Source organism: Lethenteron reissneri, chromosome 34 (genome assembly GCF_015708825.2).
Source record: "Lethenteron reissneri isolate LAM-NWPU_2019-01 chromosome 34, ASM1570882v1, whole genome shotgun sequence".
NCBI lineage: Eukaryota > Metazoa > Chordata > Hyperoartia > Petromyzontiformes > Petromyzontidae > Lethenteron > Lethenteron reissneri.
The window spans coordinates 12,900,620-12,926,824 of record NC_083812.1 but is presented as its reverse complement, the minus strand read 5'-3'; the positions used below and the strand labels follow the sequence as shown (position 1 = coordinate 12,926,824).

Sequence of the window (26,205 nt, the reverse complement as noted above, 5' to 3'; positions counted from 1 at the left end):
ATCATGAACATCACCGCGCAACTGCTGACGCGATTGCTCCTGGCCAACAACATGACTCGAGAGGAGTTCATCAGAGCGTACCACCTACCGCCAATGGTGTATGTGCCTCACCTGCCGCAGCCGCTCCGTCTGGCGTTCGCCGTGATGGGCGCCTTGGTCTTCACGCTGGCTCTCTCCGGCAACGCGCTGGTCATCTTCGTGGTGGCTCGGCGCAAGGCTCTACACACCGTGGCCAACGTGTTCGTGTGCTCGCTGGCCGTCAGCGACCTGATGATCACCGTCTTCTGCATCCCCGTCACGCTCATGCAGAACTTTTTCTCCAACTGGATCGCAGGTGACTATCGCACTCCGCGTTGCACAAGCTGCGTCTTCACAAGCAACGGTGAGCGTGCGTTCATCAAAGCATCGCTAAGTCTCAATACTTTTGAATTAGTAGGGTCCCTGCTACATTGCCAGTATCCAGATAATGCTCATGGGGCGATTGCATGGTGCTGCGATAGCACGGTCGCAATTGTTGCGGAGATTTGCACGTTGAATCTCGCGACCGCCCTGATTAATCCTGCGGGTGTAAAGACGGTAACAAAAAAACCGCGTCTTTTGCTTCACAGTGGGTGTTAAAGATGCCGTGATGTCTTTCGCAAAAGTAGGCCTTTGTGTGCCCTGCCTCATGATCCAAATGTTCTAAATTGGAAAAATGACCCCCAAATTACTTAATTCGAATATTAGTTTAACGCGTAGACTTTCAATAGCATCCATAATAGAGGTTTTTTTGGGGTTAGATCGCGTAAATATATAAATATGTCGTTAAAACCCGCCACAACCCCACACAGCCAACTAGTTAGGGTTGTCACGTAAACAGAACATGCCAATTCGTCACTAGTATAGCACACCGGTGTGTTGGAGAGCCAAGCCACAACATTTACAATCTGAGTACGACGTTTCGCCAGTAATTGGTATATATCGCATTTATCGCCCCACCCTTTCCCCACCTCTGCTGCGTAAACTTGGCAGAACCCTCCTGAAAACGAGTCACGATTCTTCAATGAGGCTTTCCTTAGTAAATAAGTGTAATGAATAATAAACACAGGCGTACAGATACGAGTTCACGAACGCATTGGCTCTACTGACATCTCCTGGCCACCCTGCATTTCAGCTGCTTTATCAATTATTCAAATCGACATGATTTTTCAATCCAAAGTTCCACAGTGGTGGATTGCAGACGTGCGCTGCATAGACTAGCGCTCGTATAATGTGGGCTTTAACGCTACTTTAATATTTGATGACAATAATAATTGAATAGCAAACGAATATTAAATATTCTGGTGAAGCATGGCTTACTGGTTGGCGTAGTGTGTTCTAAGCTTGACGACCGAAATTCGAATATGGCGATGGCTAACGGATCAGTTCACCGCACACGTCCTTTGTACTGAAAAATGGGCTGAAGTATGGTGAAACAACCCACCAAGGCCGACTCGGCGTGCAGTGGCCTTCATCCAACAGTGTATTGACAAAGGGTGGTAAATTATCGTTTGAAAAGTATCATTCGTGTATTTGTAATGTTTAAAAAAAAGAATTTCAACGTACAGCATGTTCAGGCTCACATTCTAACCATCATCCAACTTACGTTTTATCATGTGAACCGTCACTTTCACATTAAGAGTAAAGAGGATCCTTCTTGTGACTCATTCCCACCACTTAGCCTCCTCCTCTTCCACCACCACCGCCACTACCGGATACATTTTTTTTAATCTCTCTCTACTTTGGACACAAGTAATTATCCACTTCCTTCCGAGATGGTGACACGGAGAATGCTTCCGCTGCTGTTAAATGCTTTCACGGTGGGCGCGTGAAGCACGAACCCGGCTAACAGAGTATTTACAATTCTCCACATGCGCATTTATTCTTTACCGCTGTAGAGATGCCGTATCTCTATTACAAAACCTCTACTTGCCCTGGGGTGCAGCAGTCATAACCCCCCTGGGAATAAAAATACATTCTCCAGGGACATCGGATGCGAACAATAAACATCAGATATGAGCCTCCCGAGGGTCAGACGTGAACCAAAAACATTCGACACGAACATCGTGAACATTAGACATTAACCTCATGAACATCGGACACGAATCTTGCCGATACCAAATATTCCCCCCACGAACATCAGAATTGCACAAGGAAGCTTCATGAAAGCCTCCTTGAAAAATAGACATGAATTTCATGAAAATCGGCGAGCAGAGTAAAATAAAGGCTTCGATTCCATTCCCGACCAGAGCAGCTTTCTGCTTTCTGTATGTTCTCCCCCAATTCTGCATTGGTTTCCTCTGGGTTTTCCTAGTTTTCCCCCATGATAATACAATTTCAATCTCGGCTCAATTTTGCACACGTAAAAAATGGATTGTCCACAAATATCTCACATAGCAATCATCACCCCACATTGACAGTCAAATGCCATAGCTGAGACAGCTATCGACGGGCGGCGGGCGGTATTTGCTCTGAGACCTTTTGTTAAAAGGTAGAGTGCAATATAAATCCAATCTCATTCATTAATGCATCTGTCATGCTCCTTTGAACATCAGGCATGTCCCAGTAAAATCAAGCGTGTTTCACTAAAATCGAGCAATTCCCAGGAACAACCTACAGTCGATTGAATTGTCTGTGACTGAGCGTGGCCCGTGATATCACAGCTGACAAACAATGAAGGGAGATGACCAGAACAAATATGTTCTTCGTGCGTGCATGGACTAAGCCATGTCCTTAGGTCCTCGTTGGCACTGCCTGAGATGGAAAATCGTGGCTGTGTTGTTGACACGTGTGCATTATTACAAACTGCTCGTTATTAACACGTTGTTCCATAACCCACATGCACTGGCCATATAAATCGCTTTGAACAACTGCTATAGTTCACGTGGTACCAATTCTGATCTTGTCCATGGACGAGCGTGTTCCGTCTGGCTCATTTTCACCGGCTCATATATGTTTGTCTTTCTCGTATGTTCTGTTTGTCTGTCCCATTCGTATTGGCTCGTCTGTATTGTCCGTCTCGTTCTTTCTATTTAATTTGTACTATGTCGTCTGTACTCTCTGGCTCACATATTATGTATACTATATTTAATTCCGACCATTTCTCTAAGGGGGGGGTTCATACATTCCGAGAATAGCAATAACTCTATTTTTACACTCACAATCCAACAGACTTATCAAAAGCGTGCAAAGCTATTTCAACCAACTGATGGATGAAAGCATATTTACATGTCTGCATGCCAATTTTATAACCATACTGATTAATGAGGCTGGTTTTGTGGGGGACCACACAGATTGTAACAACTATAGGGGCATCTCTCTTCTCATTGTGAGGGAAAAGGTCTTAGCAAGGATTATTCAACATCGCCTTGCCAGGCACGCTGAGGAGAGGCTTGCGAAGACCCAATGTGGTTTCAGACAAGGGCAGTCCTGCACGGATGCCATATTCTCTGTCAGTCTGCTACAGCAGAGGTATAGGGAATTCCAACAAGACCTACATCTCTGCTTCATTGACCTGGTCAAGGCCTATGATACCATCAACAGGGCAGGGCTATGGGCAGTTATTCGGGCTTTCGGAGTCCCTGACTCTCTGCTCACAATCATTAAGGACCTTCATGATGATGGGCAGGCCCGGGTACAATTACGTGGCTGTGAGTCGGAGACATTCCCTGTTCACATTGGGGTGCGACAGGGATGTCCTCATGTTCCCACATTATTTAACATCTATTTTGAACACGTAGTTGGTGAAGCCTTCGATGGCTGTTCCAGAGGAAATTGCATTTGGAACAGATACAATGGGAGGCTGATTGATTCCCGGGTGCGGTCAAGGGATGGCTCAATTTTGGTCAACCATGTAATGTATGCTGATGATCTGTTGATTGCTGCTCGCTGAGAGGAGGAGTTGGAGGCGCTGCTGCTGAAGCTGGAGTGTGCCACTAAGCGGTGGGGTCTCACCATCAGCCCCACCAAAACTAAGCACCTGCCAGGGTATTTTAGGCCACCGAACACTCCAACACCTCAGATTCCCATTGGTGATGGAGCAGTTGTGGAAAGAGTGGAGAGTTTCCCATACCTGGGCAGTGTGCTTATGACCAGCTCCGGTTTGACACCAGAGCTTACACTCCGAATCAGTCGGGCAGCATTATCTTTTAATCGGCTGCGTAATGCTGTGTGGAAGCTATCTGGTATGTCGCTCTGCGCGAATCTTTAGGTCTCCTCGGCCACAGGCATGCCCTCCCTTCTCTATGCTTGTGTAATGAGAGACTTCCGCGACACGTCCTGCAGAGGGTACTCTTCTTTATTTCACACACGGGCACAACACAGGCCAACACAATCGTCTTCCTTTTCCGCACACTTAGATGTTAGCGTCCCTACAGGCTACACACATGGTCGATCATCCGGCGTGGTTCCACCCGTCCATTTCCGGCCTCGCCGCTGGTTGACGACGTGCCGGTAAGGGCGGTGGAACTCGGCAGGAGATCTGCCACGTGGCCGGATGACGGAGAGAGATGACGGCGAGCAGCGACGCAGTCCGGACCCGAGACTCCCCACACACCGACCACGAGTACTCCTCCGCCCCCGCTTATATAGCCGCAGGTGCAGCTAGGCTCCGCCTCCAGCCACGCCCTCCCGTGGAACCTTCCCGCAGGTTCCCGGAGTATCTCGGCCAGCCCCGCCCCTTACCTTTGGCCCAGACACCTCTCCCTTTGGCATTGTATGATGTTTTAGTGGTGCCCGTACCCGTGCTTCCCTTTTCCAACCAACAGGTGTCATCATGACATTACACTTGTGAAAGGTGGACCGCTCTAATTGGACATCTGCGCCGGTTAGAAACATTCAGGCTGGCATGCCTATGATCCATCCTGGGTTTGATGAGGCTGGATACATTCCCAATGGTGAGCTCCTCCGGCAGGCAAGGCAGCGTTGGATAGTTCATTTAGCCCTCATGCCCAGCCACTGCATGCGCAAGCAGCTTCTGTTTGGCCGCATAGAGGGGGCTTCATGGGCACAACATGGGCTGGAGAAGAGATGGACTGATGCGGTACGGGAGGATGTGGAGCTGAATGGACTTGCCGACGACTAGTACCAGCGGTGTCAAGAGGCTCGTGAAGGACGCTGCTGGGCAGTTGGAGGCAGTCACCATCCAGCAACAACGGAGGGCAGAAGAGCGACGCTCACAACAACGAGCAGGGCGCCGGGTGTTTCAAATGCAGCAAGTTGGCACAGTAGGGGTACAGCTGGTGCATCTACTAGACATCTCAGTAAACCAACCCATGGCAGCTGGGTCTGTCTTGAGGCCTCCTGTCAGCGAGCCTTCGACACTTCACGTGGCCTGAAAGTGTACCTGGCCTGGCACAGGCGCCATGGTGACGTTACCGTTACTTAGTTGCGAATGGCTGGTATTTGTATTGGTATTGGTGGCAGATGAGTGTCACTTTACGGGATAAGTGTCTTGCTCCTGAAGAGTATGGGCATTGTCACCAAGGAATGAACACCATTTGCCTCCCTGTAATTCGACAGAGGCAACTGGGGCGCAAGTATGCAAATACGTATCCACCTTGATGCGTTTCATTTCGCGAACAGCACGCGTGGAAAATATGACATTATCACTTCATACAAATTTGCCAGGTGGCTCATGAGGCTGATTTCTTTCAGTTCGCTGAGGCAGTACCCTTGAGATCCGATTGTGAATCTCATTCTTAATCTGATAATGATTAAATCAGACGCTCAAGTGTAGCTAGTTGATAGTCTTTTCCCAGTCAGTAACAAATGCGCAAAACAACCGTGCTATGCCCATATTTTAATGATTCTTAACATTAAATATTCGTTTCGATTGGCGTGTATCGAACACTCTTTGCAGGGAAATATAAAAGGTGCGTGCCGAGGTAAGAATAATATTTAAGGAAATGAGACGACAGCATTTTGTGTCATCTTCCACCGCCATTCTCTGCTGCAAACGTATGCGATACCTGCGAGTTCAACAGTCCAGATGTATCCTTGTCAGGACAAAATTGGAAAGCAGCTGTGAAGAAGACAACACTATCCTATTTCCGCCTCCTACACAAGCCTTAAGTCATGACTCTGCACGTCATCTGACCTTTCAAATTCACACGCAGTTAAGTTGTCAATAGATACCTGGATTAAGCCAAGATTTTCGTTTATTCGACCTAGTAATGTGAGGATTATTGGTGTCATCTGCCAGGCAGGTCGCCATGGTGGCGTGATGTTATCTCCCTCGCCTGGTATACAGGAGGTCGTGAGTTCTATCCTGACCCTGGCGGCTGTACATTTGAAGTCTGCATGTTCTCTCCCCGTGGTCGTGTGCATTTTCCCCCTCTACATTTAGAATTAGCACGCGTTCAGATTATTTGGCTGCTATAAATGTCCACAGGATAAGCCACTTCGTTGAGTGATAATTTGTGGCCAGGTCGCTTCTGAAAAATAACTATATAGCTTTGTGGGCCTTACCTGGTAAAAATAAAATATGTGGGGTAGGAGTGCAGGGACCTCCGGTTCATTAACCACCATTGAACTTTAAAATCTCAGTTGAAAACGCATTTCTTTAGAACTGCTTTTTGTGTGTAGTTTGGTGTCCTTTCTCTGCACCTCTGATTAGCACGGTGGGCTACTGCACGGTGCTATTCGCCCAGTGTGTGAGAAGTAAAAACATGCTTTGTTCCTGGTACGAAATGTCTCGCCATCTACCGAGTGGTATACCTCTGATAATCTGTATTTCACTTTTTGGATTCTCTAGCCACTTTTATCGGATCAATAGAACAGTCGAGGTTCTTGCCAGGGGCGAACATAAACACATTTAAGAGTGCAAATATCGATTAATTAATAAATACATTAGTATTATGCAGTACGAAATTCCGAATGAAAATGTGAAGGAAAGCACTCGCGTGTACTGTGGGGCAAGGCAGACTGAGGGAGCGCTCCACCGATCTACACTGTTCCCATGCGTCACGACTTCTCGTTGGGTCGTCGTGCGCCACGGCCACGGATATTTAGAATACAACCCAGGGAGTGTCAAATTGCACGACAATAAATGCGTCGCGAACACGCAAAGTAGCGATTATAACGCCCGACGAAAGCGAGGGTTCTCTGGGCATTACGAAAAACAACTCCAAAATTAATAACGATATGTACGAATGTTTAATTTTTTATACAATGTTCTTCACAAATATATATATTATCAATTTAACACGTAGGCTTTCATTATTGATATTTACCTTAAATAACAATGAGTTTAAATAACACATTCGATGCATGTAAATTATTTACTGTGTGTGTTTCAGACCGAGATACGCAAATCTAGATTATACGCTGTATAGTTTGAACAGAATTCGCGTCGTTAGTTGTGTCCTCAGCTTTTCCGGGGAAGGGGGAGGAAAGAGCTGGGGTACTCACGGGGGCACGACGTAAATGCTAATCCATTGCCCCCCAATAAAACAAATACATTTGCATGAATAATAACTGAATATGAATGAGTGTGCAATATGAATAACTGAATGAATGAGCAAAAAGAGCCGTGGCTCAGCTCAGCTCCGTGACCGAGTGATGATGGAGCCATCATCACTCCTCTACCGCCTCGCTCATCCTCCCATCTCTCTCTCTTTGCAGGAGTGGCTCTGTGCAAGCTGGTGCCGTTCATCCAGGTGACAGCCGTGACCACCAGCATGCTGACCATGGCCTGCATCGCTGTGGAGAGATTCCAGGGCATCCTGCACCCGCTGCGCTCACGCTCGCGATACACCGCAGCACGCGCTGTCTCCATGCTCTGTACGTGGGCACACCTGTAATATAATCGATATGTCATAATCGGAATCTGTATGTATCCTAGCGGAAGCTGATGAGCTATGGAAGTCTTTTTCACAGATGTCCAATAGGGGCGGGTAAGAAAGTTACAATAACAAACAACACCAAAAAAATATATCGGAGTGCAAAGTATAGGAAATGTACGCAAGTCACTTTACAAAAATGAACATAAATTAAGGATACAAGTACAATTTGCAGAAGTACATCAATTCCTGCAGATTTTTCTACATTAAATGCAAGCTTGGGCAAGGCAACAAATCAAAAACAGTCTCATCGGCTCCAGCTTTGTGTAAATCACGTGACTTATGTGGCCAACCCGACTCTGTATCCCGACCCTCTCCCCGCCACCTGCCAAAACAGACACTGCTCCATGCAACTCACTTCTGCTTCGGCCTCTCTTCTCTCTACTCTCATTCCCGTGAGATAGCACGCGTTCAAGGTTTCATTATTCACGACGATTATATTTTTTGTGTTGAGTTTGTTGGCTACGTACGGTGCAAAAGAAGTTCAACATAGATATATTCCAAATGGTTTGTTTTTCTCTGACAAGATATCGGTTTAGCGTGGAAGAGTGGGCCAAATACCTTCTATAGGGGCTCTATTGAGCTCGCTCTCGTGGAGGCCCTGCCGGCAGCAATTGAGTGAGAAAAACATTACAGGGCTACTGCACATGTTTACCTTTCATTAGAATTTATTTTTTTACCAACCAAAACCTCACTGGGACTCTAGAGATGTATTATTCCAGGAGGGTCTCGCTTGCGATGCACCCGGCTACACAAATTCGTGGAGGGCCAAGTTTTATACATAGGGCCTCATTTTAAGAAACAATTCATTGTTCTTTTTTATTATTAAATATGCATGAATAATTTTAATTAGTTCACTTCCTGCCGACATAATAATGTCGCCAGGGAGCAATTGTCCCTGTGAGATGTTAAGCCAGTATCATGAAGGAGTGTTTGGATACCGGAGTAGCCGGAGAAATCCACCGCCCTTATCATGGAAGAACATTCACATCTTGACGCAGATTAATTATATTTACAGAGCCAATGCATTCAACCCATATGTGGACCGAGCTCATTTCTGTACTATCATCCCCTGGCCACCGTGCTGCCGGCAGCCACGCTCTTATAAACTCACTGAGACAAGGACAAAGATCCCCCATGTAGCCTCCTACACTGCTGGGGCAAGTGTTGTTATCGAGCACGAGGAGGGGACGGTGTGGCAAGAACCACCACTCGATAGATGTCTTTGTCTCCCTATTATTGATGTTTACACACCATAATAGATGCTCATTAAATACTTCCGATACCACTTGTCACTGGGGTTAGCTATGGCCAGGAATCAAACCCAGGTCGCAGGGATTGTGAAGTGGTGTGTGACCCACTGCGTCACTGTTCCACACACACACACACAAAGACCCGCATATAGCCATACAGACTGTTGGAGCAAGTGTTGTTAGCGAGCACCTATTAAGGCTGGCACGGCGCATGAGGGCATGGGTGAGCAACACCAAGCCCGGCCTCTTTTGTCTCCCCCGTGCTGATATATACACATCAAATCAGGTATTAATTTAAGGCTGAGTCAACCTCGGGGAGAACCAGGACCGTTTTAGACATTTGTCACCGATGTTGGCAGTGAGCAGGAATCGAACTCATGTCGCGGGGGTTGCAGCGAAGTCCACGAACCACTACACTTCCGCTTATCATGCCCATACAGAGACTCCTCTACTAACGAACATTCGACTTACGAACTTTCAGAGATACGAACAAACCTGTCCGTATTTCCAGTCGCCTGTTCGGACCGAGAGTCGTAAGTTCAACTGCCGCGCAAAAGATGGCGGTGGTGGCATCTACATCTGCAGAACATGAAAACCGAGTGGCATTTACATCTACAGGAGATTATACAACTTTTAAAGCCATTTCCCGTGTTTAGTGCACACGCCGTACAACATGCTTGGAATCGACAGGAATAAAGTTGGACTTACGAACAAATCGACTTACAAACAGACCCTGTATTCACACAAAACAAAAACAAAGATCCCCCGTATAGCCTTTACAGACTGTTGGGGCAAGTGCTGTTAGCGAGCACCTATGAAGGCCGGCACAGCACACGAGGGGGTGGGTGGCCAGCACCACGCCCGACCGCCTTTGTCTCCCCAGTGGCGATACTTACACACCGCACTAGGTATTCATTTGAGGCTGAGTCGACCTAGAGGAGGCCCAGGACCGACTCAGATAATTGTCACTGGTGTTGGCTGTGGGCAGGAATCGAACTCGGGTCACCGGGTTCGTAGCGCAGCACGCTAACCGCCACTGGACCGCTCCCCCAACTCACACACACATACACACAAGCCCATACACTCCCAGAGATTCCTCATAATTAACGTTGCAGGCGTCGTGTATGGGAGTGGGGACACAACGGTGTGCAGACTGTCCTCCGATTCCCAGGACCTACATTTCATTTCCCAAAGTACATAAATAACATCAGCAGCAGGGGGTTTCTCAAAACTGGTCTCTCCTCGGTCAACGTGACCTTAAAGGAATACCTCACGTGTAAAATATCACCACTGGAGGGACACCGGTGGCTGTGCGCATCATCTCATGGTGTGCACGGCCACATACAAAGATAACCCCACTGCCCTTGTGGTGCACGTGCTGGTAGCGAGCACCCTTTGATGCCGGCATGGCGCACGAGTGGGTGGTTTGGCCGGCAATGTTCATGTTTTATACACCGTGCCAGGTACTCATTGAAGGGCGAATCAACCGAGGAGAGGCCCAGGACTGGTTAAAATATTTACAGCTGACGTTCACAATAAGTGGGAATCAAAACGCCAAAAGGGCCCTTGGGCTAATTGGTTGTGAAACAAAATACTTAAATTGTTATGTTGAGAGACATATAAGTAGACATGGATTGCTTGTCTATTTTGTTATCTCTATTCTCCACAACGACGCAAATGGTTATTTTGGGAACCAAAATCAGGTCGCAGGGTTCATAGCACAGCATGTTAACCCATACCCACACACAACTACAAAAGATCCCCATTCCTTTTGTTGCTGTGGGGTAAGTGCTGTTAATGTGCACTTACCGAGGCTGGCACAGCAGGGTGGCTGGGCAGGCACGCGCCCTCACCACAGCAGTGATTGATGAATTCTGAGTTAATTCCCAGCTCTAAACTGAGGGCACTGCCCTACAGCCCCTTAGTGCCAGGGATGTTGCCCCCCCCCCCCCTGCCACCGCTCTCTGCTGAAGTTTTTTTAGGCCACCGCTTTAAACAAGGTCACGCTGCAGAGCTGCTGGCCCATAAAGCAGTGTTTTACTATGAGTCTTCACATTTTTTATCTTAAAAATTACATTACATTGATTTTAAATTATTTCACCGATTGTTAAATGGTTTTCCATTATTCGTTGTGTCTTTCAGTAAAGTCACGTAGATAGGTTCAAAGAAAATTTTAAAAAAACTACGACGTTTCGATCGCAACACAAGCGTTCGTCATCAGGAAGAGGTGGTTGGTTTCTAAAGGCAAACTGTTTATAAAGGTTTGAAATGGGCGTAGCCCAAATGTCAGCAGCCAATGTTAGTGTGTGTGGTGGGCAGCGACCGCGACGGTGATGGGTTTTCCACCAATCAAAGGGCTTGCCAGTAAAAATGTGCATGTTAATGTAAGATCGTTGAGCTGCCTCCACGGCCAGCGCCCTGAGGTGGCTCTGTTAATGTGAGAGATTAGCATGATGTGAAGCTTTCCTGACTGCAGGAATCCATACTCTTTCGTTCTTTCGGTAAAGTCACGTAGGTAGAAAAATTAAATAAAACGCTCGCTCGTTCAGCAGTTCCACTGCTGGATTATATTTTTTCCGCCTGAGGACGACCCCTTGTGTTGCGATCTAAACGTCGTGATATATTATTTTTTGTTTTATTTTATGTTTCTACCTATGTGACTTTTCCGAAAGAACTAAAGAGTAGAGATTTTGCATGTTAATGGTAGACCGCAGAGAAGCAACCTCGAGCTCTGCGAGCGAGGTAGCTGTGTTAGTGTGAGGAATTTAACCTGTTAATGTAAAATCAGAGAGCCGAAAATTACAACTAAGATTGGAAGGTGGTAGGATGGGAACATCACAGCCAGTTATGACTTAAACTGGTTGATAACGTCCTTCCAATGATTGCTCAGTTTATACCCATCTTCTCTAATGAAATTGTGTCTGTGTCTATAAATATGGATGGCTTCATGAACGAATCTTTGTTGATAGCCAGTGGGTTTGCAAAGTACCTTCGTCTTAGAGAAATCAATTTCGTGTGAGCCCACCGCATTAAAACAATGATCACTCACGGCCGAAGTATTGGTCCAATGAGCATGGTTGGCATTTCATGTGGAAAGGGAATAGGAGACCTTAACACAAGAATGCATGGTTCAAATTTGCCAACATACAAAATGCTCAGTTGTGATTTTACATAGCAATCATTGGCTTTCAAACACGTTGACAGAACTCTCCTCAAGAAGAGTAATTATATTGTGTGAGGCTTTCCTGGGTGAACACGTGTAATTACAAACAATCCATGTAAATACACTGCACTTTCTGACCCTGCACGCCCACTCATAGCCACCTACCTTGTGTGGATACGCTCTCGCTATAGTTAGTTTGCTGTGCCTTTCTACGCCTGATAAAGGAAGCTCGTGTTACCTCCGAAACGTTGTGATTTAATTTAGTTGTTTTCATTTATTTTATTTTATTGATTGTTTTACCTACGTAACTTTACCGAAAAAAACAAAGAGTATGAATCCTTGCAGTCACGAAAGCTTCAAATCTAGAAAGAGTATGGATACGCTCTGTATTGTCAGGACTAGGGCATAGGTTATCACGGCTGTGTGGCTTAGCCCTCCGATGTGATTTCAGGTTGCACCACGTGTTGTTAGACATGATGTCCAACGTTTCACTCCACCTCTTCATCTCCCAACACGTGGAGTGAAATACACGATGCTGAATAACACGCGCAGTACAACTAACAAAGACATTCGACAGCTCTGCATTGGTTGGTGTCGATTGCTCCATAGGTCTATGAAGTGGCGACCTATACCATTTTCCCAGTGCTTATTGATCAGCCGACATCGCAATATCTCTAATGTGTAATGACAGTTGCAATCGATAGCCTGTAATTGTTGTTCGTGTTCGTCTGCCTTGTTTGCAGGTGGCGTGTGGCTGGTGGGGCTGTGTGTGGCGGCTCCCATGTGTTATGCACACACAGTGCAGGTGAAGAACGCACCATCACTGCCCATACACAGCATGCCGAGTCTTCATCCGTTTCATTCTATGATGGATGTGTATGCTTCCCTCTTAAAACGGTAGAAATATCACGGGACCTCCTTTGCCAGTGTCAAAATAAGAGAATAGGTTTTCCCCTTTTTTTCTGCCAACAAAACAGGTGTTACGATGTTAAAACACCAAACTGAAACCTTTTGCAAGGAATCATGTCCGGATTTACTCTACAACACACCAGTGGGCTGAAGTAGTAACTAATTGGCGTTTTGTTTACGTGACAAATCCCTTACTAACTGGCTGTGTCGGGTGGTGGAGGGTTACGACACATTTATAATTACGCGATCTCACCCGAAAACCTTTTATTATTAATAATATTGATCGCGAAAGCCTTCGTGTTAAAGAGAGGTAGGACTGTAGCCAGGAAAGTGGTGTGCCAGAGATACCAAGAGAAGAGAGAGAGAGTAGAGAAAAGATTAGGATGGTCAACCGTGTCTAAAGCTGATGACAGATCGAGGAGTACAAGAATATAAGAGAGACCATCATGAACATAGCCAGGTGATTCTCAACTGAAAGCAGAGCTGTTTCGGTTGAATGACAGTGACGAAACCCAGTTTGGAATTGGGGGGTAGAGAGAGTTAGAAGATGCGTTGTGGATAGAACAAGAGTGTACCAGATGTTCTAGGAGTTTGGAGAAATTGGGGAGATGGGAAATGGGGCTGTCGTTGGCTCCAAACGCATGTTTCTAAATCTGGAGGGAAATACCGGAGGACTCGGAGAAAAATTAATGTGACCTCGAAGAGAACATGCAAACTCCAAATATTTAGGCATCACGGTCGGGATCGAACCCACAACCTCCTGTATAACCAGGCGAGGTAGTTCACATCGCACCACCTTGGCGCCCGACGTCTTAACAAAAATATATGGAAATTCACAAAACCATTTACAATGTTTGAATAGCTTCACTGAGACTGCATAAAGAAGGTTACAAAAAGCTAATTGGAAACAGGAAACGGACACTGTAGACCTGCTTTTTCCAAGGCTATTCACTGCGATTCAAGAATAGTTTATGAAAATTGTATTGACGAAATTCTAATGAATGGTGAAATTATTAACCATCTCGAATCGGCAGACTTTGTCATTCAAACAACCAATGGGAATGATCCACGCAAAATGATCGAGGCATTCAATGAATTAAAGCCTGCAATGTAGGACTAAAGATACAGATGGGGAAAACGAAAGTCACAAGTTTTGTGAACAAATATTTTTTTTTGGACAGACGCAACTGGAAAACACATCAGAAAATGTAAAACTAGGGCAGTTATTGAATGTGGACCAGGTAAGCAAGGGCTGGATGGTAGTGCTTTTCGAAAATAACAACAATAACGATGCTGATGACTGACGCCTGTCATTCAGCATTGTGAAGGCAACGAGGGTTGGTGGTTCACACACGCATTCGTGAAGCTCAAAACCCCACTGAGCTACGAGGTCGCCATCTCCTGGCTTGCCAGGGTATGGCAGTACGGCAAGTGGAATCATTGACTCTTGTCTGGTGAGTACCGAGTGGTCAAGTGTCAGGTGTATCTGGAGAGGGTCAGGTGGATGGCTAGTGAGTGGGTGGTGTCATGGTAATGTGTCTCGTGAGCGGTATCAGGTTAGGATCACGTGGCATGTAGCGTCAGCTGAGTGGGGAGTATCTGCTGGCAGTGTCAGGTTAGTAGTGTCACGTGAGTGCTGAGTGGCAATGACGCGCAGAGCCCATGGTGGAGAAAACAGTAAGGGGAGAATCGTTGACAAAAGGGGACTGAGCCGATGGTGATGAACACATTCCTGCGGAGGGAGCTGGTAGGAACGTTGGGTTGATCGGTCAATGGCCAGGGTCAACGGCGGCGTGGTGTATTCCGCAAGTATGCCCGACTATGAGGGCGGGCACAAGCCGGCGTTGAGTAGGTTAAACGTTGAGTTTTATAAGGGCACCACGGGGTGACCAGCCCCTCCCCACTCAGCCCCACCCCTCCCACCCAGCCCCTCTCCACCCAGCCCCTCCCCACCCTCCCCTCCCCACCCAGCCCTCCCCACCCAGCCCCTCCCACCCTCCCCTCCCCACCCAGCCCCTCCCTCCCCACCCCTTTCCACCCAGCCCTACCCCTCCCATTTTCCATGCACGACGGACGGACACAATAATCCCGTGTGGGCTGGTGGAACCAGGTGGTTCCTACCAGTATAACCCCGTCTGTAGGAGGAGCTGCCGTCTAGTTAATGGATATAAAGGTTGTTTTAAAAAAAATTGTTTCAAATTGACTTCATAGCGTGGCAGTAACTTTTAGCAAAACACCAGCGTCCACTGTTATTAATCTGTCACGCCTACTCAATATATGTGAAAAATATCTTAATAGCTTATCGGCTTCCTCCAGTATAAATGAAGTTTTCTATTTTATTCACAGCATGCCCACATTTATTTCACAGCCTTTTGAAGGAGGATTTCATCAACTTGGCAGAACGTTTTTTCCTGTTGATCCCAAATTCTTTTGTGTAATTCTTTTCAACTAAGTTTGAAAGCATATATGAATTAACTCTGCCGTTTCATCCCTCTGTAAAAGAAGCGGGGTAGGAAGGAGGCGTGGGTGATAACTCTTGTAAAGATGTTCCAATATGGATTCAAGTTTGTTTAACACGTAATGGGCTTTCGCAGCCAATATATTCCATAATAGAGGTTTTTGGGTTAGAAAGTGTAAATATAAATGCGTCATATTCTTGGTTCTTTCTGTAAAGTCACGTAGAAGGGAAATAATAAAATAATATAAATATAAAACAATAAAAACATTCATAAAAATTTTAATTTTTTTTCATATTTTCTTGCTGTGGATTTCACACGTGATGATGATTGCTTGTGTTGCAGTCGAAACGTCGTGACAATTTTTTTATTGTTTCATATTTATATTATTTTATTATTTCCCTTCTACGTGACTTTACCGAAAGAACCAAGAATATGAATCACTGCAGTCACGAAAGCTTTAAATCAAAATATAAATGTGTCGTTAAATTCACCATCACCCGACACAGCCAATTAGTAAGGTTTGCATGCAAACAGAATATACCAACTCGTGACTAGTACAGCACACCGAGTATGTTGGAGAGTAAATATGTTGGTCAGACAGGACGAATTATCAGCATGAGTCTAAAAGGACACCAAAGGAATATGAAATACTCCCAAATACAACTGTCGGCAGTGGCAGACCACCCGTGCCAACAAGGACACTCAATTTATCTTGATAATGTTGAAGTTCTGTGCAAAACTAGTTACTACTGGCCAAGACTAATTAGATAATCTATCGACATTGAGAGAAATATACTTCATTTTAACCGTTCGGATAGCTTAGTGCTGGAAGCGAATCATCAAGTAATACACCCATCTTCTTGGTTCTTTCGGTAAAGTCACGTAGAATGGAAATAATAAAATAATAAAAATAAAACATAATAATGAATGAATGCATTTCATTCAGACTCTGTCTTCTCGACAGACCTGTTCTTCACCTGAGGACGGCTGCTTGCGTTGTGGCCGAAACGTCGTGAGAATTATTTTATTATGTTTTATTTGTATTATTTTATTATTTCCATTCTACGTGACTTTACCGAAAGAATCAAGAAGATGAATCCCTGCAGTCACGAAAGCTTTAAATCGAAGTAATACACTGTTTAACTGCATACCTATAAAGGTGATTAACTATGAGCAGACAATAAACAGGTGCTGCGATTTCTGTTCACACAAACATCAGGATGTACAAGAAAATGTGCATGAATAATGTACATACATAATGTAAGTTGATTACCATGTGAATAACCCAACCGGTAATGGATTCCCATTATAATTAATAAGCATTCATTAACCCCCCCCCCACACCCCCTCCGACCTGTGCACCTGAAGGGCTCGCAAGTGACAAAATCACATATTTTTAAGAACAAAACCGGAGGATTTCTAAAAAAATCTGGATGTCCGCCTGATGATGCTAGTTGCAATTACTGGCGAAACGTCGTACTCAAATTGTAAATGTTGTGGATTTGCTCTCTAACACACCGGTGTGCTGTACTAGTAACGAATTGGCATGTTCTGTTTACGTGACAAACCTTATTAATTGGATGTGTCGGGTGGTGGTGGGTTTAACGACACATTTATATTTACGCAATCTAACCCAAAAAACCTCTATTATGAATTCAACTTTATTATAAAGTTGTATTGCTAATAGGTACTGGCCCAATTCAGAACTAGACTCATTGATAAAAGGGTTGCAAAATAACAGGTGACACTATTTGAAAATATTCAAACTCAATTTGCCCTGACAGATACCTGTCGGTAATACGAAAATGTTTTCGCCATTGAGGACAGAGTTTAAATGCGGACAAGTGCAGACATTGATGCATACTGTGAAGGAAGATTCCACTCTGAACGTACCGGACGTCCAATTATCACGGTTGGCTACGTACGGTGCGAAAAAAGTTCAACATTCATAAACACACTGAATGAAGGAAGCACTGAACACGTGCACACGACAACGCTGTGGTCTTGTTCAGCAAGCACGTGTATGCGAGAAGACACATTTGGCATTTGCTTCTCAATGAGCGAGAGCACGTGCCGACTTTCATTTGTTCACAAGCGCGATCGTATCGTCGTCATTTTTTTTCTACCGCGACTCCCATGCGGTAGACCTTGCGACGCGGCGACAATGGGGCATTTTAAATGGCAGCAGTGCAATCAATCTCTCAGTGAACAAATGATTTAGCATTGGCAGTGATGCACAAGCACAATGAACAAAAAACTTTACATTCGTCAATCGTCCTAGATTTGAAGCTTTCGTGACTGCAAGGATTCATACTCTTATGTTTTTTCGGTAAAGTCACGTAGGTAAAAAAGAATAAATATAAAATAATAATAAATGAAAATAACTAAATTAAATCACGACGTTTCGGAAGCAACACAAGCCTCCGTCATCAGGTGTAACTGCTCCAGTGAAATCACACGCTACAGTAATTTTACGGGAGCAGTTACACCTGATGACGGAGGCTTGTGTTGCTTCCGAAACGTCGTGATTTAATTTAGTTATTTTCATTTATTATTATTTAATATTATTATTATTATTTTACCTACGTGACTTTCCCAAAAAAACCTAAGAGTATTCGTCAATCGCATTATCTCTTTTTTAAGGCAGCGTTGTGCACGAATGTGTTCAGTTGTTTTACGTCACCTGGTAAGGAATTGCAGACCAATTACAATGTGCAAAAACAATTTAGTACCGAAAATATACACAGAAGTATGATAATAATCAACATTTATGCTAAATCTGTGCATGAACCTCGTTTTTTTCATCCACTTAATTGCTGGTATTGTTTTACACAATTGCTGAGCACAGGCCCAAAGGCCCCCAAAACCCCCAAATGGCCAGCAACAAGCATCACAAAGTTGTAATTTCTGAAGTTAAATTGCACTCGTTTTTTTCTAATTGAGCAAGGTTATAAGAGGAAACACGCAATGAGAGGCCATTCCCAAGCGGAGCAGTAGGAGGGAAGAAGCCGTAGGAAAATAGTTGTGACCTGCAGTGTGGTGGTTGAACAACAGGCTGAATGAGATGAAACAGTCAATATGGTAGTGTAGTTTTATAGGGGTGTTGGTGGGGCATTCCCGTATTCCAGCACTGTTAATCAAGGCTTGGTGGATCACAGAAATGTTAAATTTCGATGTAAAGCTTTCGTGACTGCAGGGATTCATCTTCTTGGTTCTTTCGGTAAAGTCACGTAGAATGGAAATAATACAATAATAAAAATAAAACATAATAAAATAATTCTCACGAAGTTTCGGCCACAACGCAAGCAGCCGTCCTCAGGTGGAGAGCAGGTCTGTCTTCAGACTGTCTACTCCACAAACCTGCTCTCCACCTGAGGACGGCTGCTTGCGTTGTGGCGAAACGTCATGAGAATTATTTTTATTATTTTATTATTTCCATTCTACGTGACTTTACCGAAAGAACCAATAAGAAGAACACATAAATGTTGTGAAACTCTTTTCTTTTGGGCGTCCAAATGCCATATCATAGCTTGCCAGAAGGCAGTTATGTTAATGGACTAATCGCCATCTGTTACTATCCGGTTTAAAATATATTAATGCTTAGAGGGCCGCAGAGCTTGGGCATTTATTGGTACCTGCTGACTGTCTGGCTGCTGCTTGTCTTCCTCCAGCGAGTATTTGTCCACATTACAGATTTAAATAATTATTAACTAATGTGTGGGAGTGTAAGTTCGTGTAAAATGTGCTATCTGTAAACACATGCCCTTGCAATGTTTTCTTAAAGTGTACATATTGTGCCCACACTGGACATCTGTGAAGAAGAGCTCCACAGCTCATCGGATTCCCCCAGTCGAAAGAAAGATTCTGATTTTGCCATCATCATCATCATCATCCCCGGTTTCAATCTGTCCCGTGACCTTGGCGGCTGTGCAGGTCACGTACGACGTGCTCTATGACGTGTCGCACACGGGCTGCAGCGAGCAGTGGAGCCGCGCGGAGCACCGCCAGGCGTACACCACGACGCTGCTGCTCGTCACCTTTGTGCTGCCGCTGCTCACCATGACGGCGCTCTACGCGCGCCTGGCGCACGAGCTCTGGGTCAAGACGCGCGTGCACGACGCGGTGTTCAACGCGCTGCAGCGCTCCGAGATCAACAAGATCACCAGGTGCGCTCTGCCGCCCGTGACGTGCGGTGCCATATCGGTGTGGTGGGGTCGTATCGGGGTTGTGGTGTGGGTGTGTGATTTGGTTCTTTCGGTAAAGTCACGTCCCTGTGTTGCCCGCTCTGTGTATCTTGGTGATATCTGTCTGCTTATATGTCTGTCTATAATTTTTTCTGGTTAGATTTTATGTCGCTATTTCATTTATACCTGATGATGATTGCTTGTGTTGCAATCGAAACGTCGTATGCTATTATTTAATTTATTATTTTTTCTTTATACGTGACTTTACCGAAAGAACCAAAGAATAATTCCTGCAGTCACGAAAGCTCCAAAGTTAAGGTGTGGGTGTGATTTGCTCGCGTGCGGCGTGATGTCGTGTGTGGCGTTTCGTGCTGTGATGTCGTGTGTGGGGCAATGGTAGGGCAACCGTTAGTGCGCAGCGCTACGTAACCCGCCGACCCGAGTTCGATTCCTGCTCACGGGCAAACATCAGTAACGATCTACTTGGTTCTTTCGGTAAAGTCATTCAGACGCTGTCGCCTCGACAGACCTGGGTTTCACCTGAAGACGGCTGCTTGCGTTGTGGCCGAAACGTCGTGAGAATTATTTTATTATGTTTTATTTTTATTATTTTATTACTTCCCTTCTACGTGACTTTACCGAAAGAACCAAGAATACGAATCCCTGCAGTCACTGAAAGCTCTAAATCGAAAAAAAATCAGTAACGATTACATTAACCCGTCCTGGGCCTCCCCTAGGTCAACTCAGCCTCAAATGAGTACCTCGTGCGATATGTAAACATCACCTCTCGTGTGCCGTGCTGGCCTTCGCAGGTGCTCGCTAACAGCAATTGCCCCAACAGTCTGTTAAGGTTACATGGGGGATCTTCGTCTTTTTGATATGTGGTGTGCGGTGAAGTGGGTAGTGTGGCTATGATGGCACTCAGAAGCACTTCTTCCCCCCGTTGTGTTGTGTGGCATTGTGTGGCATAGCTGGGGTATGGGGTCGTGTGGCTTGGTTGGTGTTCGGTAGTTGTTGTGCAGTGTGGGATAGTGTGGCATGTCGTGGGATAGTGCAGTGTGGAATAGTGTGCAGTGGCTGGGGTAGTGTGGAGGAGTGGTGTGTGCGATAGTGCTGTGCGTTGTGTAGTGTGGTGTGTCGTGGGACAGTGTGAAATAATGTGGTGTGGCGTGGCACCGGGATGAAGACATCTGACTCAGAGGTCGCTTTGTATGTGCTGGTTTCACAAGCGAATGCACGATGGAGTCTGCAGCATGTTGGGATGATGCTAAAGTACAAAATGTATTATATTAAATATCAAGGAGGCAAACTATAGCAGTGTTAGTGATCAAAAGAAATGACTAAATTTTAAAAAAAACATCATGTACAGAAAAATATTTCTGCCATTTACCCATGAAAGCTTCCCCAGAGAAAATGCATACCAGGATGTCAAGCAGTCCAGTATTTTCCAAGTTCGTTCGCTGCTGTACATATACCCACAGTTGATTTGCATAGTTGGTGGTGCTGGCCCATTGGGGGACCAAGCAAACATATTTTGGTGGCCCCTTCCCTTTCAATTAATACAATTCTCGTGAGATGACAGAAAAGATATGAACATGAAATATAGATATGGTTCGATGTGAAAACTTTTGACAAGAGATGTAGTGAAATAGGATAACAAGGATCCAGACCAGAACGAGAATAATTGACTTTTCTTGCATAACTACACAATATATTCCACCACAGAAAAGTAAGGTGCAGGGTAATTGGCAACACAGTATACGCGAGGATGCAACAAGGTCGACAACTATATCGGGTTTCAGCAGATTTACTCTTTGCTCACATCGGGAGATTACACACAGTGAGGGAGATAGACGCAATTCATCATCATCACGATCCATGGGCAGATAGCCCGCAGGAATGCACTGCATATTCCGTCATTTGTTTTCACTTTCCTCTGTCTTGTGCCAGTATGCTCAAGTAGGGCACATATTTCATATATTTATGTCGTCCTATATTCCTACCAACCCCAGTGACAATATGCAGGTCGTTGCAATCGGTAGGCAGGTGAAATAAGCCCCCATTCCATCCAGGGCCGGATTACGATTTTGTAGGCACCGGGGCTACAGTTACTGTGAGGCCCCCCCAGTAATATTTTCAAAAGGAAAACAAAGTTAAGGAAAAATCAAATTTATTTTTACAGGGCTAACAACAAATACAATTCAGCATTCACAAATGAAATAACTTTTCACTTCATCTCTGGAAGCCCTCCAGCTGGCGGAGTCTCCTGGGCTTGCAGCCCCTAAAGCCCCCGTGCCTTAATCCAGCCCCGAGTCCATCCCATACCAAGCAACTTAACCATCCACACACCTGGTAATCGAGACTTCAAGTGCAGTTAAGTGTTCACAGCTTGCGATACGTATTCAGTCTACACAGATTCAGCAGAACCGCACAGCACATTAGCTTCACAAGAATTCGGCCGGGAGACCAGGACCCTCATTATCATCAGTTATGATGATAATGAGGGTTCAGAAGCTTGGGCTGGAGCATTGCTTCTGTGCACTCCTTTCAGTCCCCACAAGACACTGCTCGATGAATTGCCTCTGGTCTCTGTCGCTGCCACGATCTGCAATGAGCCGAGATGCTGCTCTTGTTGGTCATGGTTGGGCTGGGAGAAGTTTTGGCTTGCTGGCTCCCTACAATGAATTGCCTCCAAAGCGTTTACACATCAAGTCTGCACCACACCCCGTCTCCAGCCAATTGGTCGTATAGGTTTACATCATTCTGGCCAGATCTGGTTGAGACCAGCCGCTGCCGTAGTCAGCTGTCAAAAGTTGGTCCATCAGTCGAGCAAGAATTCTCAGTGCAAGAGAGCTCACTCCCCACACCAACTCACACAACGTGCCCTGCAGTTTGTAAAACTGTGCACAAGCTTCAGTGGAACCCTTGACAATTGGCTCGTGTATTCTGATTTGAGGTGCTATTGTTTATAAATATATAATTTGTTTATGGCAACACAACGCGAGCCCAGTGCAATGCACCGACCACAGTACGGGTGGGGGGGGACAGAAACTCCGTCAACAAAAAAAGAGCCGTGATCGGCGCGCCAGGGGCGTAACGAAGGGGGAAGTCGGGCTCTCTGCCCCGCGCTGGTGGAGACCACAAAGCGAGGACATGAAAGCTTCAATAGGGAGGGAAGATAACTTAAATTGTTGGGTAGAGGTGGGCGGGGAAAAGGTGGGGAGGGGGAGGGAAGCATGTCACAGAACACAGCATCTAAAATAACTTACGGCAACAAATTAACTTATCGTGATCTATAGTCCCACAGAGCAGAGATCCGTTCCAGGATTTGATGTGATATTTAATATACCCCTAGTTTTCATTTATCCAAAGCCCCATTGAGCTGCTTGGTTTACTTATGCTTGGTGCCATTACTGTACAGTTCACAGAGTTTATTCCCTTTTGTCGCAAACTGTCATCCTGATTAGGTGGTCCTCCAAGCTGCCCCCTAGCTACCCTTTCAATATTTCTTGTTGTTGAACAATACTGTGAAGACTTCGTAGGACCTGTGTGGTTGCAGGTCCATTATTGGTGATATGAACTTAATTTTTTACTCGCTGTGAGCAGTTCCTCTTGGGCTTCATGTTTTTTTTTATTTAACGAATGTTTTACACGTGATTCGAATACAGTTAGAGTGAGTTATGCAAGAAAGAAAGAAATATGTTTATCAATGTTATTTGTGAGTGGACGTCAGCCCACGTCGCCACAGAGCCATGTGACAGCCTTCTCCAAGGGTTCGGATGTCGTCATGTCCCTGGCTGCTTTGTGAGTTGACATTGCTGGGCACGGCACAAAGGAGGGTGTTAATTCGAGTTGACCTGAACGCCGTTGCCCACCTGTGGCCCTATACAGGAGTAAGAAGCGTGCCGTCAAAATGATGGTGATCGTGGTGATCCTCTTCGCAGTATGCTGGGCGCCCTTCCACGTGGTCAACATGCTGGTGGACTATGGTGAGTATGGGTCCCTTGTCCTCACGGACATCGGCTGTGCTGTTCACAGCACGCATGCATCGACACCTGACCCATTGGTAGTGTGTTCGCCACTTGTCGTAGAAGTCCACAGTTCTAATCCAGCAAGCCATCTTCTGCTTTAATGGACGTTAAATATCCATGATGCCATTTGAAGAAGAGTAGGCCATTGTGTCGGTGTTCTGGTCGAATAAAAATACTTGCAATATTACAGTAATCATTACCCCCAACTGCAAAACGTATAGAGTCTCAATGAGGCATTCCTGCATAAACAAGGATAAATAAAATAAAATCACATGGTGACCGAAGCATCATTTCATTCGCATGAGCAGTGCAATTTCAAACAGCCAAACTCAATTGGCCGAGGACTCGATGGGTATTTGAACATAGGGGGAAGAGAGATAATGCAACTATTGTACTAGTGGTAGGAGTGTTATATTGTTCCCTCTCAAATAACAGGCTTCATGTGCCCCATCAGCTACTCGAGGTGACTTCCCCATGGTTAATTGCCCCCCAAAATTCTAAATTATTCCACTTGCTAGTCGGGTTTTACAGAAGGGATGTTGGGCCGAGTCAACCCTTTTGCACGGCTGCTGACTGCAGCCGTACAAAGTGTACGGTGTTTTTTCTGCAATATTTTGCTGTCTTTTCTTGGATTTTCTGTTTGCACTCAGTCACATATTCACATTAAGATGTTTTTTGTTCATGTTTTTTGTTTGTTGCGGTTGCACCCGATTCAAGAGCCGAATGGCTCACAGGGCTATACCTAATACATGAACTTGAACCCTCAAAATTTCGGATTTTAACTCAGATACAATTGCGAGCGGCTCGCTCTACTCCGGAGATGCATGACCATACTGTATTAGATTTGCACTTTGGTATTTCATGAAATAACAGGTGGACGCTAAATGTATATTTTTTACCCTTTCTTTGTGTTTATTTGCGCGGAAAGTTTTTGCTGTTGCTGTGCCTATTTTTCTGTGGACATTTGGCTCACATGCAATATCATTTTACTGACAGTCTGAGGTGTGATGACGTGTGAAGCTCGTTCATATGTATTACATCTTAATACTGATGTGTATATCACAGTGGGGACCTCGGCAGAGTGTCTTTTTTTACGTGGAGCATGCAAATCCCTGATGCTGGCAGAATGTGGAGGAATGCTTCAGCATATACATTCCTTGAGGATCCTGTACTCGCTCTTTGCAAAAATAAATTTCGTCTTTTGTTTTTGTTGCTGCTGTGCTCGAGCACCACTGAACTCCCTCGTAAAATAGTATAGAAATTGGCTAAACGAGACCTATCCACTTAATCTAAGAAACTTAAACTCACTTGGCAACTCGAAACATTGTCCTTGCACCATGGGTCAAGGTCATTGACGAATCTTCTGGATCAGGCCTCTGTTGCTCATTCAATGGCAAATTATGATCTGTTGGGTCCATCATATCTGCTTTTGGGTTCAAACTATGCTGAGTACCACTCTCCAGTCTGCTGTTTCACTTTAGTCTTACAGGCATATCGCCTGGTATGGGCTACGTTGCTTAATGTAAGATCACTAAACAAAATGTATGTTGAACTTATTTCGCACCGTACGTAACCAACCATGCTTATCGGCAATGAAATTCCATATAATTTAGATAATGCCCATATCTGTCCAATCTGTCTCCCTGTCTCTCTGTCACTGGTGCCAAAAGGAAACCTGGAGATGAGCTTTGACATGGAGGCAATCACCTTGGCAATGGTGCAGCTCTTCGGGTTCAGCAACTCGCTGTGGAACCCAATTGTCTATGCTGCCCTCAACCAGAACTACAAGAAGCAGCTGGCGATCGCTTTGTCCTGCCTCATGTGCCGGCGCCCAGATCGCATCGGCGTGAGTGACCCTCCGGGGGGGGTCACCGCGCCACCGGGGGCCGCGCTGCGCCTGCAGGGAGAAGGCGCGCTGGCAGGCGGAGGACCATGGCCGCAGGAGAGTAAGACTTACGCAGACAGTAAGACGGGCACGACTGCGCTCAGCGCCATGAACGCTCGCGCTGCCAAGATGCACGTGAGCAACAGGAGAGGTGCCGCTGACGTCGGCCATGTTGGCGGCCGCCAAGAGGGCGAGCCGAGCAGTGCTGGTGCCCCAGTGGGGACAGGCGGGGATGGGGTGCGCTGGGCCCGCGCCTGTATCTGCTCTGCAGTGCCGCTCCAAGGCGCTGGTGGTGCCGTGGGCAGGACGCGCCACCACCTACCTCTCTGCCGATTTCGCAGCCTGCGCCGACTCTGCGGGGGGATTGGTACTGGGGTGGAGCAGCACGCTATGGTGGCGCTCACCATCACTGACCCTATCTCGCCACTTGGAAAATGGGCCACTTGGCAAACAATTTCGTAA

At 45.7% G+C, this 26,205-nt stretch overlaps 1 protein-coding gene across 1 annotated transcript; it reads left to right on the top strand.

Annotated features, from left to right (window-relative positions):
- On the top strand, nucleotides 1–26,205 carry LOC133350719 (pyroglutamylated RF-amide peptide receptor-like). Its single transcript, XM_061565379.1, has 6 exons — nucleotides 1–334; nucleotides 7,642–7,800; nucleotides 13,019–13,080; nucleotides 19,577–19,809; nucleotides 23,719–23,816; nucleotides 25,529–26,205. The coding sequence occupies exons 1-6, from the start codon at nucleotides 4–6 to the stop codon at nucleotides 26,203–26,205; spliced, it is 1,560 nt and encodes a 519-aa protein (XP_061421363.1). The 5' UTR covers nucleotides 1–3.